Source organism: Tremella mesenterica, assembly GCF_000271645.1.
Source record: "Tremella mesenterica DSM 1558 unplaced genomic scaffold TREMEscaffold_2, whole genome shotgun sequence".
In the NCBI taxonomy this organism is placed as follows: Eukaryota; Fungi; Basidiomycota; class Tremellomycetes; order Tremellales; family Tremellaceae; genus Tremella; species Tremella mesenterica.
Window position 1 is genome coordinate 380,518 of NW_006711226.1, and position 15,342 is coordinate 395,859.

Consider the following 15,342-nt stretch of genomic DNA (forward strand, 5'->3'; position numbering starts at 1 on the left):
ACCAGGAGTTAGTCATGGAAGACGGGTGGAGCGGTCGTCATGGGAACGTGTGAAACGATTAGCTCATTTTGGACTATGTAGATCCAAAGGGGGCGGTGTTATCCTTCTCCTCCACCTCGGAGATACGTTCTCACGTTCACCGAATCGATCGTAATGCGGTGCACTCGAAGTTTGATGGTTGTCCAGTCGACGAGATCGATCCATTCATAGGAAAATATCAAGGGAACGTTTCGTTGATGAGAAAAGATGTGGTTGATAGTGGATTGGGGATGATTGACTTATGGATATCCTATTCTCCTCCTCTTTGTCCATGTTAGAAATATCGTCAGGTTATTCCAAGCACGCAGGATACATACAATTCAATCTTTGTGTTTGTAATACAATGCTCCGGCAATGACGACGACTACGAGGGTGGTGAAAATTGGTATTGGCTAGGGTCAGTGGTGTCCTTTTCCTATTTGTACAACCGAACAATCGGCCTCGAAGGGGGTGAAGATTGAGCGTCGCAAATGGTGAGTGAGAGAAAGACAAAGGACGGATGTTAGACAAGAACAGACGAGGGGAAGAACGAGGCGGACGAAAGTGATAAAATGAACGAGCAAATAAATCGATATACTCACCTGCAACCTCTGAGGTCTTTTAGGCCCTTGCACTTCATCCTCTTTCAAAGTATCTCCCGATTCTTTCCCACTTTCACTACTTTCTTTCTCCGCAGGTAAAGTACTTTGACTACCTCTCCTCCTTCCTAACCGTCCCTTTTCAAACCTCTCTCTTCCTTTCCTATCCCTCTTCCTCATTTCAGGACCGAAACCTTCCAACCCAACCAACCCATGACCTATGGGACCGTCCAATTCTAGATTCGCAGTCTCTGCTTTTGGTGTACTACCTCCTTCCTCCGCTACTGCTTTCAAAGCTCTAACCGCTAATACAGCTCTATGACTAGGTCTTCTTCTCCTATTCTTCCTCGTTGGAGAGATAGGTAATCCAGTGACGACATCATCTTTCCAATCATTATCCATCATAACCTCATCGTCGTCGTCATCATCATCTTCATCTTCACCTAAAGAATCATTCAATTCTCTCTCTTCTTCTTCTTCGTGTGCTCTTCTACTAGCTTCTTCCCATTCACGTACGACAGAACGTAATCGTTCTCTCTCAGCTTCCCAAGATTCTCTTTCTTTTCTCCAACCATCTTCGAATTTTGTTCGCCACGTTTCCCAACGATGTTCCGTTTTGGCTACTTCTTCGGCGATCCGACTATTGAAAGTATTTTCCAATTCGCCCATTTTATCGGTTAACGCCTGTACAGCAGACATTGCTTCACCATGTTGAACTTGAAGTGTCTTACTCAAAGCCACAGCTTCAGCCAGTTCTGCTGATAAAGTTTGTAATTTCGTATCCTCTTCTCGAGTGGTGATGGGTTCAGGAGTGGCGGGTCGTTCTTTCCTCCTACGATCTCGTACTCGTTGTTCAGCTTCGTCATCTTCCATGAGAGTCATGACACTTCTCGCATCATCATCGTCGGCTTCGGGGGCGAAACGTAATTGTCGACCTCGAGTATTAGAGACTAAAAGTTCCATCTCGCGTTTGTTTTGTTCCATTTGTTCTCGCATGACTGCCAGCTGTTGTTTGAGTACATCGTATTCGCTCAACTGACCTTCTAACTGGGAAATTTTGGCCATATGGCTGGCGGCTACCCGATCGGTCTCGTTAAGCTGGGTCTGGAGAGATATGAAAGCGGCAGCTTGTTGACCATGGGGACCAGCGAGTGCAGCTTTGGCCTCGGCTGTTGTGGCCCTGTATTGTGGTGGTATGAGATTCGCAGCGGAACCGTTTTGGCTGGGGGGCTGATCGTCAATGCATGTTCGTCCATGGTCACGCGACATCGCCGGACGCTGCTTTGGTGCATTTGATGCTGGTGGAACGAAGTCATGAAACATTTGAGATAACAGAGGTTGTCAGCGAGTGGAATGAAACTCACCAAACCACCACCTAACGTAGACTGTATATCCGTCATGGCAGATGTCAGCCCATCAAGCTCCTGTCCCGTTTCTTTACTCCTGGCCAGCTCCGTCTGCAATTTATGAAGGACATGGTCGAAACTCAATCCTGGGGCTTTCCCACCGGCCGACATGACAGGTTGACCGACGCCGGGGTGTTGATCGACTTGTGGAGGCATTCGTCCGGCCCGTTGTTGTTCTTGATAGTTGGACATTTCTCTGAAGGATCAGTCAAGACGTTCTTCCAGACTGAGCAAGTACCTCAATATAAACTCAGAGCATCTCCCTGATGTCACGGCTCGAGTAATGTAGATTTCACAGCAGAAGTAGTGTAGATTTCACAGCTCGAGTAACGTAGAATGATTGAGATGAAAGACCATTTTCTGCAGTAACGGAACACCTCGCAAGTGCCCATCGATCGGCATATCAGAATGACTATGAGAAGGACTCATGTCGCATGGGTAAGGTATCAAAGGAAAGTGAACAAACTCACCTGGCAGACAAAGCTACATCCTCCGGTCCAAAAACACAATAAACCTTCGCTGCGACTTTATGATGCATGATCGTCTTGCTATCCTCACTAATAATATCAATACCAAACTCTACTATATCTTCATTCTTCAATTCGAACGGCTGTGATTCGACACCTTCGGGGGAGAGTCGTTGACCGTTGATAAATGTTCCATTGGATGATTTAACGTCTCTCATATAGATCTGGAGTAAGTCATGTACTGGTGGTATAATGGTATAATGCATCAGGTACAGTAAAAGATGTTAGAAACGTATTGGATACAGACGGTTGAATTAATCGAAAACGGGATAACTCACTTTCCCACCTCTTTCCCAAATCTCCGCATGAGTTCTTGATAAGACTTTACTATCGAAATAAGCATTACGTTCACCTGGTATGGTCTTGTTATTTGTCTGACGACCAATTTTGATCTGATCATCAGTATGTCGACTTGTTCAACTTTCGTATACTCCACTCGCCCGGGCTTTTCTCTCATATTCCTCTGGTGGTACACAGTTCTTAGCCGGAGATCATCAGGTCTTATGCATGTGATCTGCTGACCTTCCCAGCCATCAAGAACAGTACCTAGGTTGTCGCTGGAGGACTGGGATGGCTCGGTCTGAACAATCATAGCATGCTTAATGAACGGTTGATTGTGAGAATAGATGATGGCAGTCTGGAGGAAGAGCGTAAGAAGTGATGAATGAAGAGCAAGAGATTTCAAGATGAAGAAGATAGATAATGGATGGAGGACTCACCCTTTGCCCTTCAGGAAGATGTATCATCTTCATCCCGAACGTATCGTGCAAAGGCCACATGTGTAAACTGGGATAAGGACTCCCTTGTGCCATCGGATTTTGTCCATCTCCATTAGATCCTACATTAGGATTCGAGGGGGTCACTATGGAAGGGGTAAGAGTACCGTTATTGTTCATTGTACGTTGAGGAGGGGGTCTTCCGAACATGTATTGGTTGGCTGGAGTATGATGATGATGATGATGGGGGAAGGGTTCGTAAAATATCGTTTGAAAAACCCGTTTGTATTTTCTCACTCAATGAAATCGTCAGTGGATGTCGTGATCGTTGATTGGTGGGTTGAGAATGGATGAGATCGTTATTGATTGCTTGAAGACCACTTGGGAATTGAAGGAATGAAGGAAGGATGTGTGAGGGGGAAGTAATGTGGTGGGGTTGAGAGTAGTTGGGTCATGGGTGATAGGACGAGTGCAAGGAAAGTGGCAGAGTGGCAGTTCGTATGGTAATTTTCCCTAATGGCCATAGATCATAGCTCCATAGTTTCGCTCAGAACTACCACTGATGTCTAACTGCTTCGGAGTGGAGAAACGGAGAGAAAACTATGAAGTGGTGACTACTGGGGAAGAGATATAAGTGTTCATGCATGAGATATCATTCGTTATGAGACATCGGCAGACTCTAATAAACCTGTCGCTAAAACCGCATGAGTCATCTTTGTCTCTTTGACAGCGCAATCCACCATCTGTCCATTAGCATGGGCAAGGGAAAGTCTTGGTTTCGCGATCCATTCCACAAATGTGAAACACACAAATGACTTCAAATGTAGCTTAAAGTTCAAGCAGAGAGTTAAGGCCATGTGTATAGGTGAAGGAGACAAGGGATATCGTCGAAGTTGAGAGGAAGAAAGATTGTCATCTGACGAGAAATCAAATTTAAAACTAACCAAACCAACATCCTCAACATCCGCCTCTCCGGTGAACCAACAAGAACTCAATTTCCCCAAAGCGGGCATGACGCCTAATGTAAGGCAAGCTTCCGCACTATTCTCTTCCTCAATTGAGGGATCACATATAAGCTCGGATCTCTTTTCCCCTCCCGCCCCTTCTCCACGTGCCTTCACAGAATTCGAGGTGGTCGTATTTGGCAGTATGGTCGATGAAGAGTGAGGTAGTGAAAGATCGATAGAAGAAGGGATAGAAACGACCACTCCTCCTATTCCCAGCGCAGACATGGGTATACCAGCATTGGCTATAGCTCCACTAGCTACCGTCAAAGCTGCCGATAAGGTGTTGGACAAGGTGTCTGATTCTAGGATGAGGAGGAAGACGTCTATGGATGATTTGGGTAAGAGATGGAGTTGGAGACAAGGGAGAAGAAGACGGTAGAGGAGGGTGGAGAGTGGGATCGGTTCGGTGTCCTGTTCGTCAGCATCGATCTCAAGAACTTATTCGAAACAAACGCTGGCATTTGTCTCCGCGTCAAATGGTCAGGAAAGTTAGGTGAGGACAAAAGTCAGATGGAGGTTTCTGAGGGATTGTCAGATTGGGAGAAGGGAGAGAATCACGAAGACTCACCCGCAGAGGTGCTCGTCGAGGGTGAGAAGCAAACGGAGCGAATTTGATTTCGAGGTTCAGTGTACCTTCGGGGGAATATGGTGGTTGTTTTGGTCTTGGACCGTAACTACGAGTTAGTCAACCCATTTCCACCTATGAACGAAGTGACCAAAGTGTCCATATATTCAGATTTAGCCATGAGATAGGAAAGACAGAGTCCATATTGGAAGCGACGTGGGACAAGGGATCCAAGGAACTGGCAGAGAGTAAAGCTCAAGCAAGAGATGAGGAAGAAATTTGATACTACTCACACTGAACAAGCTATCTTGACACCACCAATTTCGACGTATCCACTCCCATTAGCTTGGTCAATAAGACCCGCTTTGAAGACTGGCTGTGAGCTGCATTATCTATATAAGTCACACAACCAGGTCATTGATCAAGTAGGGAGCTCTGAGTGTGAAGTTACCAAGTGGGTTTCCACCACTTTGGTGATCACTTTCTGTCCCACTGATAGTCGATCATCTCGTTGCCAGTTATATGCCTTCACTGCTCAAGAATAGTGGGCAATGCCATACCTGACGACGTGTGTATATGATGGGCAGGAACACAGGGAGTATATGAGAGTATGGAAGTGGAAACATGGCTGAGCTAGAAGAAAGATACTCACATAACGGTCTCTCTTTCCTTTCTCTTGACGATCCCACATGAAATCCATCATCACCTGTACCCAGGCCATTATCTACAATAATTGAGGAAGACTCGAAAGTAGGAGCATAAGAAGTTTCCGGAGCTTGTATTCGTCTTCTATCAAATGTGGTCATTTCGATGTCATGAGTCAAACACGCAAATGAAACCTCTTAATCTCTTCACTAAGTACTACTCCTCGTCAAATCTTCTTCTTGTTCCGGCTGCTAGCTGTAAAACGCACATGTCCACTCTGACCATCATCATACGTGCAACCTGCATGCCGGCAAAAACGATCTCGTCAAGATGATTGAACAATGTACATGAGACTCAGAACACCATGCATAGATCGAAAAAGGTAACGAAAACATCTGTGTGTGGGCAAGACCCAGGCCGTTATTCACCCCATTTTATCTAAAGTGTTGGCTAAACAATCTTGTCCCGTCATTCGACGATAATCTAGGTTCTCATAGTAGGACGACTCTGACATTTAAAGGTAAAGTCTTGAGTGTCACAATAAGATGAGACCTTGTACAATTTGACTAAAGAAGAAGAAGAGGGTGAGGGATTTTCCTCTTTATAACCTTGTCATATAGAATTACGTAAAGAAATTGTTTGGACTTTATTAGGTACGCCAGATTTGTCTTTTGCACCTAGCCGCGCCTATCTCTTACACTCTACTTCGTTTTTTTGTCCTTCAAGAGTCCAGTCCTGCAATTGCAAATCAGTCCAGGTTCAATATCAACTCGTCAACTCATCCTCTACAACAAGATCTCACATAATCTCAATCTTACATATCAAAGAAACAACCCCGACTCCTATCCCTATCAACTTTTCCATCTCTGATATCGTCTGATCATTCGAAGAAGAAGAAAGAAGTTTGAAAAAAATGGTAGTTCACGTAGAAGAAATCCCAGAAAACGCTCCTCTCCCCACAGGCGAACATGAATCAGATTACGAAACCACTTCCTCCGTTTCATCTTTATCTGATATTGAAGATGATCAAGATATATTAAACGAAACTATATACGATCGTTTAATAGCTTTGAAAGATATAGTACCACCCTCTACTAGAATTTCCGTTTATACAAAATACGAAAAGAGTAAAGGGATCTTCTTTAAAGTTTTGAATGGTGTTGGGACTTTAGGTTGGGTGATCAGTACTAGTGCTTTGTTGATTGGTTTACCATTAGCTTTAGCTATTGAGGATGAAGGTAGGATAGTTCAACAGGAAAGGGAAATGCAAATGCAAACTGCTGGACAACAACAGGTCAGTGGGAAAACTTTCTCTTCTAAAGACCACATCTATCTTGTCCTACATTTTTATCGGTGTTGTGACGTTCTTGCATCTTCCTTCTTTTTACCCTGTTTTAGATTTGTTTTCACTTCCTCGTTAAACTTATCTACTCATGAGTCTACAGAGATTTGATCTTATCATGTAATCCTTAAGCTACATTCGAAATATTGGATGACGTCGCCAATGGTCATCTCCTTCCATGCAATCCTTTCAAACCGGTGTCATCATGGATCTCGAACGATATATGTATAAAATCGTCTTTGTTTCTTTGTGAAAAACAAAAAGGAACTCAACGCTGATTCTTAGCTTCTCGGTGGTCCTCAAGGTCAATCAAACCAACAAGCAGTCCTTCCTCCCGGTTTCTGATCCCCCCTCGCCTCATATTTCATCATCTCTTCATTTCATCTCTCAAGAGGTCCAATTGACTGAATCTCAAACTACTCCCTTTATCTAATTATGGAAGATCGTCATGCTGAGAGTTGTGAAGTGGAATGGGGAGGAAAAGGTTAACCAGGGAGGATTGAGTAAGAGTTGAGGTTGAGCAGAGTTTTTGCGCAAGACTGATATATGTTGAAGATGAACGAAGGAGTTTTTGGCAAAAAGGCGTCGAGGTTACAGTCTAGATGAAGAAATGAGTCTTGGGAAAAAGGCGTCGAGGTTGAGAATGAAGATATAAGATGGTATTAGTTGAAAATAGGGAATTTTAGATCATCTCGGTTGACATATATGTTCATAAGATATGTATCCTCCACTCCATTTCAATCGACTTTGGCATGACGTTCCTTACTGCTCTGCCATATATTCTCTTATAACATATGTCAGCATCCCTAACCCAAGTTTCTTTCTTAACTCATTGTTTAATTTTTTTGCCGATTGTTGGAAAGTGGATCCGACCTGGGGATCTTAGTATCTGGATGGGTTGAATGGATGATCAAACCGCCAAATGCAAGGATCCATGTCTAAATACCCAAAAACCTCTATTGCTATCTGATTCCCCCCTGTGGGAGATCTTCCCATGAGTCTATCAACTATCAACTATCATTCTACTTTCTATCCATTCGTCGACAAAACATCCCCCCGTCCACTGTCAACCACTACCCCATCATCATTTACATCTTCTCTCGGTTTATGTTGCTGGATCAATTTTTACAAGCTACGACTAATCATGATGATCTGATAAGTCCGTCTGTTATGTCGTGAAACCTTGGAAGAGATGATACTAACCAACACTCAATCCAGCCATTTCCAAACCCGCTCCCCGAAACCCTCCCCTGGTCAAACCATGAACCCACAAACCTACTTTTACCCATCTGGCTCGGACATCCATCAACCATTCTGCAAGTCCGAAAGTCGTCTTCCAGTACATGTAAGATCCTATCGTTGACACGTATTTCTCCAAAAGGGAAAAAGAGAGACCGTTGGTATTGTAAGAAGTACGGATGAGCGAAAGGTCAGATTGGTAGATGGCTTGTGCACAGTATTGTGCTATGATGAGAAATATGCGACTCTATTCGTAAGCTCTCAGGCTACTTCACATGCTTACTGGCGGCTTCAGGATGAAGAACGGATGGATGGGGTAGCAAGATAATGAGACGGGTATGGGAAGTGGATGGTGGATGAGGTGTTGAGACTGGGACGACTGACTTGACCGTGAGTCGTAGATAGTGATTGGTCCAATGATCTGCATCGTAAGTGAAGCTCAAAGGTCACGGGAGGGTCTTCCAATATCTCTTCATCTGGAGCAGTCCGGAGTCAGGTGGGAACGGTGGGAAACGCAGATAAGAGGGCGGGGCAGATGGGAAACATCAAGGCAAGGAAAGAGGAAATAGGAAAGAAAGAAAACACCAGTGAAAAACATACCTCTGCAAATCTGACAATTTGAGAATCATCAACAACCTCCTCGGGACAGTCCTCAATAACTCGAAGATCTCCATTATGAGACCTTCTCTCTCCATCATCGCATTGCGCAACTTGGCGATTTCCTTGTCATCCATCGATCTTTCGTCAAGGAGGGATGAAGGGCGTGAAGAAGGATCGGCGGTGGTGGGGTCGGAGAGGTTTAGACGACCTGTGATGGCTGATTCCAGGACGGGGTACTGAGAGTGAGCGACGAGGTTTTTGTGTCCCCCTGATCTTCTTCACTAGTTGACTATCCGCCATAGACTCTACGACTAAAAGAATGACGAGGCACTCGGCAATCACAGGAATTGACACACTGGACAAGAACGGTAGTCATGCGGTGGGTATCGAACTGGTGGAAAGAGGGGGAGAGGAAGCCCAGGTGTGAGGGTTGTTGATCTGTTGATGAAGGTAGAGAAGGTGAGGTGATGCGTTGCGGAGAGAAACTCGGAAACTCGGAAACTCACCATCTCATCGTCAATATTCCCTACCAACCTGGCATATTTCCTCCTTTCCTTACTTGTCTCCTCCGAACTTCTCTTCAACAAACTCAACCAAAATCTGGCATAGTTGACTCTTAGATCATCAGGAATATCAAAATATTGGCCATGATCCAACAACACCACATCGAAATTGAAAGGACTTGACGAATTCTTCGCTTTCGGTCTCACCAACAGATTCCCATGATGTGGATCTGCATGAAAGAATCCATCGATATAAACCATTTTCGAAAAGATTCTACTAAGTTCTTGTGAAACTTGATTTCTATCAATTTTATGTTGTTTCAAATATGCTAAATCATCCACCCTTTTACCATCGATATACTCCATGACTAACACTCTACGTTCTGCCCATAAAACCTCTGGGATATATAATGACGTTTTACCTTTGAATTCTGAAAAGTTTTCAATAGTTCTAGTAGCATTGATAGCTTCTTGTCTGAAATCCATTTCAAGAGGTAACATTTGATTCATTTCTTCTCCAAGCCATGAGAATTCAAAATTTGGAAAAACGTATCTGACAAGATTGATAGCGAAATTGACTGTAGCCATATCGACCTTTGCGAATTCTTCTAAATCTGAATGTTGTAATTTGACAGCTACTCTTCTACCGGAACGTTTATCAATGGCTCGATGTACCTGAGCGAGAGAGGCGACACCGATAGGATTAGGATCAAATTCAGAGAAAAGATCTTCTATACCTTTTCCTAAATCTTTTTTCAACATGAGATCCACGTCGGGGATAGGAGTGGGAAAACATTGATCTTGTAATGGTGTCATGGTCGATGTCCATTCAGGAGGTAAAACTTGAACGGCAGCTACATGTTGACCTAGTTTTACGTAAATACCAGAATTCTTTTTAAGTGCTTCAAGCATACGTTTGGAAGATCTGAGATGACATTCTCTTCGTCTTTGTCTTCGGACAGAACGTTGATCTGCAGTGAGAGAGTCAAGTGGTGTGAGGGAATCTTCGAATGCAAAGGTTTGTTTGTAATCCCATACGTTGAGAATGACGGCTTCCATCAATCGAGCACAACGGACAAGAGCTAGTAAGGAATGTCGAAAGGGAGGATAAGATTCGTATAAGATAGTGCAAGTAATGAGAAGGATGAGAAGGTTACGAAGACGTCGAAGACGTCTAAGACGTCTGCTGATACGAGTTACAGGTAGGGGAGGGGAGGGTATCGATGAAGGGTGGAGGGAGATGGTCGCATGACGAGATGAAGAGCTAAAAAGAGAGCGATAAGATGTTGACAGATAGATGTGAGAGGATAGGAGAGGGATTTGTCGAGATATATGACGAAATGAATGTCGTGGGAGCTGTTTCACCGGTCTCAACAGCGGACTAGAGGTTATAGTACGAGCTGTGTTCGTAGATCCATGAAATCCGGATGTGAATCTGGTCGGTCGACAGCGATGCTCCGGTCGTCCTAATCTTCTCGGAAGTGACCATCTGTAGAGTGATATACCCGCTCTTGACGTCCCAACTATGTTCATAGCCCTTGTCTACGTCTTCACCTTCGTCGTCGTCGCTGTGGTCTTGCCCGTCAAATGTCGTCTGAAGACTCGTAGAAAGGCGATTTTGAGCCGTGCAGTGGGGGGAATGCTATTATTACGTAAACACATACATCCCCCTCGCGCGTCATGGTTGGAATGCGATTTTGGAACTACTTGTGTATGAAAGCATCAACCTCTCATCCTCACCTAACATTCAACCTGCCGCCTGTGGACCCGTATACTCTACTCGACTCCCCTCAAGGAGATACCGAGAGAATGTCAACTTTTCATACCGCCGTGAGTCTCGTAATTCGGTACGACTTGGCCAGCGTGTAACAGGCCAGACAAAGTGGAATGGTAGCTTATATTTCAAAGGTCACTACTATCACTCAAAACATACCCCTGTTCATCCGACAACCGGCCGAAGCACTCATAGGACAGAGATGTTATTCCATTCTGGTATATGACTTTGATATCACACATGTGGAATGTTTGAAGTATGCTTTGAGTAAAGGATTAGGATTAGGGATAGTTTTAGGAGGAGCAATTGTCAAAATTCCCCAGGTGAGTAATTCTCCATCTTCCCACTACCCAGGTTGTATTTTACTGATCAGCTCAAAAGCTGATAGATAGATAATCACTATCGTCAGTACCAGCTCTGCCAGGGGATTATCCTTATCCGCATATGTAAGTCGTCTTTCCTCTTTGCGTCTGTAACAGATATCATACTCATCGAGTTATTATGCTCCGCGCAGTCGGCTTTGATTGAATCGTCTTCACGAACAAGTCAGACGGTGGTATATACAGATATTGAGGGCAGGCAAGAAATCTCTGCTTACTTCAGATCCTCGAAACTGCCTCTTACGCCATATCCCTAGCATACGCCTCTCGAGCCGCTTTTCCTTTTTCGACCTATGGGGAGAATTTCTTCCTCACCATACAAAATGTCATCATCACACTTCTCATCCTCTATTTCTCACCTTCAAAGGGAGTTGCAAACAGTCCTAAACGACCTCTGAACCATACGAGACCACGTGGAGGATTGAGGAGGGTGTTTCCAGGAGCGGTGGTGGCGGCTGTATTGGGTTTGTTCTTATGGTCTGAACAATTATGTCCTGCTCCTCTATGTAAGTGGCCCTTTCTCTTTCTATAACATCCCCGTCTGACCGACGCGTATATGATGTCTGTTAAACTTCCTCGTCTTCTCTCGTGATTAGTACAAATCGTCAGCAGTACTGCATCGTTTCCCTCCACCATGCCTGCGATCTCATCGGCCAGGAAAAATGTCGTTGCGATTGGTGAAAGCTGGACGGTCTCTGTAAAAAGAGAACTGAACTAACCTTCAGTATCTCTTCTTCAAGCTGCCACCTTACCCCTCTCTCTTCTATCCAAAGCCCCGCAGATCATGTCCAACCACGCCGCCCGATCCACCGGTAACCTCTCCGCTTTCGCAGTCTTTAACGCCCTTCTCGGCTGTTTAGCCAGGTTATTCACCACTTACCAAGAAATCGACGATCCTCTAGTATTTTGGGGTTTCTTAAGTGCAGCCATTCTGAATCTCGTCCTTGCCACTCAGATGATCATGTATGGTTCCAAAGGTGAGGGATTGATAAGTACCAATAAAGAGGGGGACGGAGTGGGATCGAGGACGAGTGTGGAAGAACATGTTTTGGAGGCTCCTGGGATAGGAAGAGTATGGGCTAGAAAGTTGGATTAGAGGGTGGGACATTGTATATTTGACTGATAAGAATGTACTGACAATAATATACTCACAGTATGTACAGTCACGACTCACTCATCACTAACCTGTGTCCACTGAACATGAATTTGACGCTCGGATCTCTGAAATTGTGAATGAGAGATTTCTACCAAGTTTCTTTACAAGATATATTCATTGTGGACTTTCTTCGTGATACCAGACTTTTTCTTATCATTGTTTTCACAAACTAGCTCTTCGCTTATTGCTGATTCTGCCCCTGCCTTCATTACTAGTTTCTTCGCATCGAGAGCGTTCCTTCTCCCCTCCCTTTTCCAGGTGACACCTTGAATCTTCTTTGATCCATTTGCCCTTCACTATCCTCAACTATTATTTCGTGTGCCTTCCTCATTTCTCTCTTTGCGTTGAATCCTGTCTCATTACTTGGAGTTACAAACCGATCTTTACACTCTCTTCCTCTATTTTTCTCCTCCTCGTTCTTCCTCTTACAACACTCAGCGACTCCCTCCTCCCTCATTCTTCATTCCCTCTTTCTAAAACTCCCAATCTTGCACTGATCACTCCATCGTCAAGTCGCACATCATGACCGATCACGCACACTTTTCTCCCCGTCGGACCCGGGGATCCGGACCAGGTCTACCAGACGTGCTCGCCGTTAACCTTCATCCCACCTTCCCTCCTCAACCCACAGCTGCGCATAGTACGCCAATCACCCCCGAACCTCCTGAAGAGGTATACGCCCTTCCCTCAGAGCTCGACATCAAGCAATTCGAACGACAAGCAGAATCCAACGCTCGTGCTGCCAGTCGAGCTTTACTTCGCAATCGTTATCTTTCTCCTCTTCCCTCTTCAAAAGACGTAGGATACGACAGTTGTCGTCAACAGCATGATTCCTTTACCTCTGCGACTTTACACCCAGAGCACCAACTGGAGCATGGAGTGTACGACAAATACGACAAGAACGACACATATAATGATAATTCACATGCTGGAGCTACAATCCCCAAGCCGGATTTTCGCGACTATATGCCTAGACACGTCCCTTCCACTCACTCTGACACCATCAACATGGTTTCACCCAACGTCCAAGGGATCTCCGATCCTGCTCGGCAAAAGATACACAGGTAGTGTACATACTAACCATGTCATTGACGTTGAGCTGAATTTCAGGACGAACCAAGAGATCAGGAAAAACGAAGAAGAGAAGCCGAACAAGATGGAAATGAAGAAAGAACCTGGTGTTGGGTCAGTGGAGAGTTTAGAAGCTTGGTTCGATGGGAAGAGACGTATCCAAATTCTTACTCCTATTGCTCCTGTACCTCGTAAAGCTCAAGTAGTCGAGACGATCTTGACTTCTGCTCATTATCCATCTCGGCCTTTCGTTCGTGACGAATCAGAGGGAAGGACCGACAGCTCTGATCAATCTTTGATCGTTCATCTTTCTCCGTCCACTTCACGAACTTATGCGCTTCCTCACCCGACCATTGTTTCGCAACAAGAAGAAACAGTGAAGACTTCGAAAGATCCGACTTTCAAACCTTCAGAATCACACCAATTCACCGATCATGTCCCAACTCATGTTCAAGATGTAAAATCTTCCAATAACGTCCAACCTCCTTTCAACACGACTCCACAAACATTTCAACCCGACCATATCCACCGTTTGGTCGATACCCCGAACTTCTGTGCTCATTCAGAGTATGTAGACTCCAGTATCCGTCCAATCTCTCGACCTTCCTCTGTGAGAATGAATCCTCCAGAAAGACCATGGGAATGGAGACGACCACAATTTCATCCTTCTCAATCTCTCGAAGAACTAGAAGCACGTCGTAGAATGCGTCCACCTAAATTAGGAGGGAGGTCAAAGAGAGAAGAATTAGGAAGTGCTGAAGAATCATGGTTGGAATCAGAACCTATCACTCTTCCTACTTTACCCTCACTAACCTCGATCGGAGAGAACGTTTTGAATAGTGGGAGGAAAGGTATGTTTCAGATTGAGGACGATCCGCCTAGTAGATCTACTTCGCCTTTTAAAGAATACGCAAGAACGGACATTGAGGTGCGAGGTAGAGAACAATTTGAAAGTGAGAAGAGTGTGAGTGAAAGAAGGTCATATGGCGTATCTCGCACAGATAAAGTATCTTCCCAGAGAGCTGGATTTACCAGTCAGAGAGAGGATTCAAGAAATGAGCAAGAAAATGGGATGGAAGTTGATATGGACATTGGCGACCGACATAATGGAGATGATCATAATCACGAGATTGAGTCGAATAAGTGGATTGAGAGACAAGAAAAGAGGGAACATGTTCAAATATCGAGATCAGCCATGACATGTTCTCGAGCGAACAAGATTTTCAAAACGACTTCTTCACGTGGACCAAAGAACTCCGGACATCTTTCCGAACATAGCAGAGACGTTGTTCGTGCGTTAGACAAAGGAAAAAGACAGGAGAAACGAAAGGTGGAAATGGATATGAGTCTAGAAATGACTTTAGTAGTTCCCCTTCGATCTGGTAAAAGTCCTGATTCTCAATTTGATCTTGACTCTGATTCTGATTCTGACTCTCGTTCCGACTCGCAGTCCAAATCCAGATCCAGGTCTGGATCTGGATCCAAATCTCATTCTTGGTCCAAAGATGGATATGAATCTGACAATAACGGTGGGTATGGATCTCCAAGTTTATTCGATATCCGGTATAGGAGAAGGAAAATCGTGAGGACGGAGAAGAGAAAGGTTAGAAAGGATAAGAAGAAAGAAGGGAGAGGGAACGGAAAGATGGTGTCCCTCGACCAAGCTAGAGAAGAAGCTTTTAAATTAGCTAGAAAGGGAACAGTGAGGGAAAGTTGGGTGGCAGGTGGTAGTAGTGGACATCGACACATTGTTTGATAGTCTGAAAGTATCTCTAGCTCACTTCTCTAGTCACT

The 15,342-nt window shown here is 44.6% G+C and overlaps 6 protein-coding genes across 6 annotated transcripts; 3 read left to right on the plus strand and 3 right to left on the minus strand.

Annotated features, from left to right (window-relative positions):
- Positions 1-1,574: 1,574 nt before the first annotated feature.
- On the minus strand, positions 1,575-3,362 carry TREMEDRAFT_27547 (uncharacterized protein; the record flags this gene model as incomplete). Its single annotated transcript, XM_007002304.1, has 5 exons — positions 1,575-1,847; positions 1,982-2,219; positions 2,494-2,714; positions 2,829-2,942; positions 3,270-3,362. Coding segments are annotated over 5 exons (939 nt in total), but the record flags the coding sequence as incomplete, so codon positions are not given.
- Positions 3,363-3,925: 563 nt separating this feature from the next.
- Positions 3,926-5,644, minus strand: TREMEDRAFT_27507 (uncharacterized protein; the record flags this gene model as incomplete). The annotated part of the gene is made up of 6 exons (XM_007002297.1): positions 3,926-4,009; positions 4,211-4,381; positions 4,469-4,684; positions 4,842-4,947; positions 5,132-5,221; positions 5,520-5,644. 6 exons carry the CDS (start codon positions 5,642-5,644, stop codon positions 3,926-3,928), a joined length of 792 nt encoding a protein of 263 aa, XP_007002359.1.
- Positions 5,645-6,441: 797 nt separating this feature from the next.
- On the plus strand, positions 6,442-6,780 carry TREMEDRAFT_19329 (uncharacterized protein; the record flags this gene model as incomplete). The annotated part of the gene is made up of 1 exon (XM_007002184.1): positions 6,442-6,780. A coding segment is annotated over one exon (339 nt), but the record flags the coding sequence as incomplete, so codon positions are not given.
- Positions 6,781-7,744: 964 nt separating this feature from the next.
- Positions 7,745-10,748, minus strand: TREMEDRAFT_42543 (uncharacterized protein). Its single transcript, XM_007002460.1, has 4 exons — positions 9,171-10,748; positions 8,665-8,900; positions 8,449-8,485; positions 7,745-8,311 (listed from the first exon to the last, which is right to left on the minus strand). Exons 1-4 carry the CDS (start codon positions 10,698-10,700, stop codon positions 8,024-8,026), a joined length of 2,091 nt encoding a protein of 696 aa, XP_007002522.1. The 5' UTR covers positions 10,701-10,748; the 3' UTR covers positions 7,745-8,023.
- Positions 10,749-10,941: 193 nt separating this feature from the next.
- Positions 10,942-12,417, plus strand: TREMEDRAFT_73172 (uncharacterized protein; the record flags this gene model as incomplete). Its single annotated transcript, XM_007002993.1, has 5 exons — positions 10,942-10,997; positions 11,076-11,264; positions 11,334-11,387; positions 11,545-11,827; positions 12,047-12,417. The coding sequence occupies exons 1-5, from the start codon at positions 10,977-10,979 to the stop codon at positions 12,415-12,417; spliced, it is 918 nt and encodes a 305-aa protein (XP_007003055.1). The 5' UTR covers positions 10,942-10,976.
- A 582-nt stretch (positions 12,418-12,999) lies between these two features.
- Positions 13,000-15,304, plus strand: TREMEDRAFT_59997 (uncharacterized protein; the record flags this gene model as incomplete). The annotated part of the gene is made up of 2 exons (XM_007002615.1): positions 13,000-13,541; positions 13,588-15,304. 2 exons carry the CDS (start codon positions 13,000-13,002, stop codon positions 15,302-15,304), a joined length of 2,259 nt encoding a protein of 752 aa, XP_007002677.1.
- Between the last annotated feature and the right edge of the window lie 38 nt (positions 15,305-15,342).

Coding starts and splice junctions, on each gene's coding strand:
- TREMEDRAFT_42543 (XM_007002460.1), bottom strand. CDS start 10,700: ATGAACATAGTTGGGACGTCAAGAGCGGGTATATCACTCTACAGATGG. Junction 8,486..8,664: donor AAATTGTCAGATTTGCAGAG/GTATGTTTTTCA, acceptor CTTACGATGCAG/ATCATTGGACCAATCACTAT. Junction 8,312..8,448: donor TATCTACGACTCACGGTCAA/GTCAGTCGTCCC, acceptor GCTTACGAATAG/AGTCGCATATTTCTCATCAT.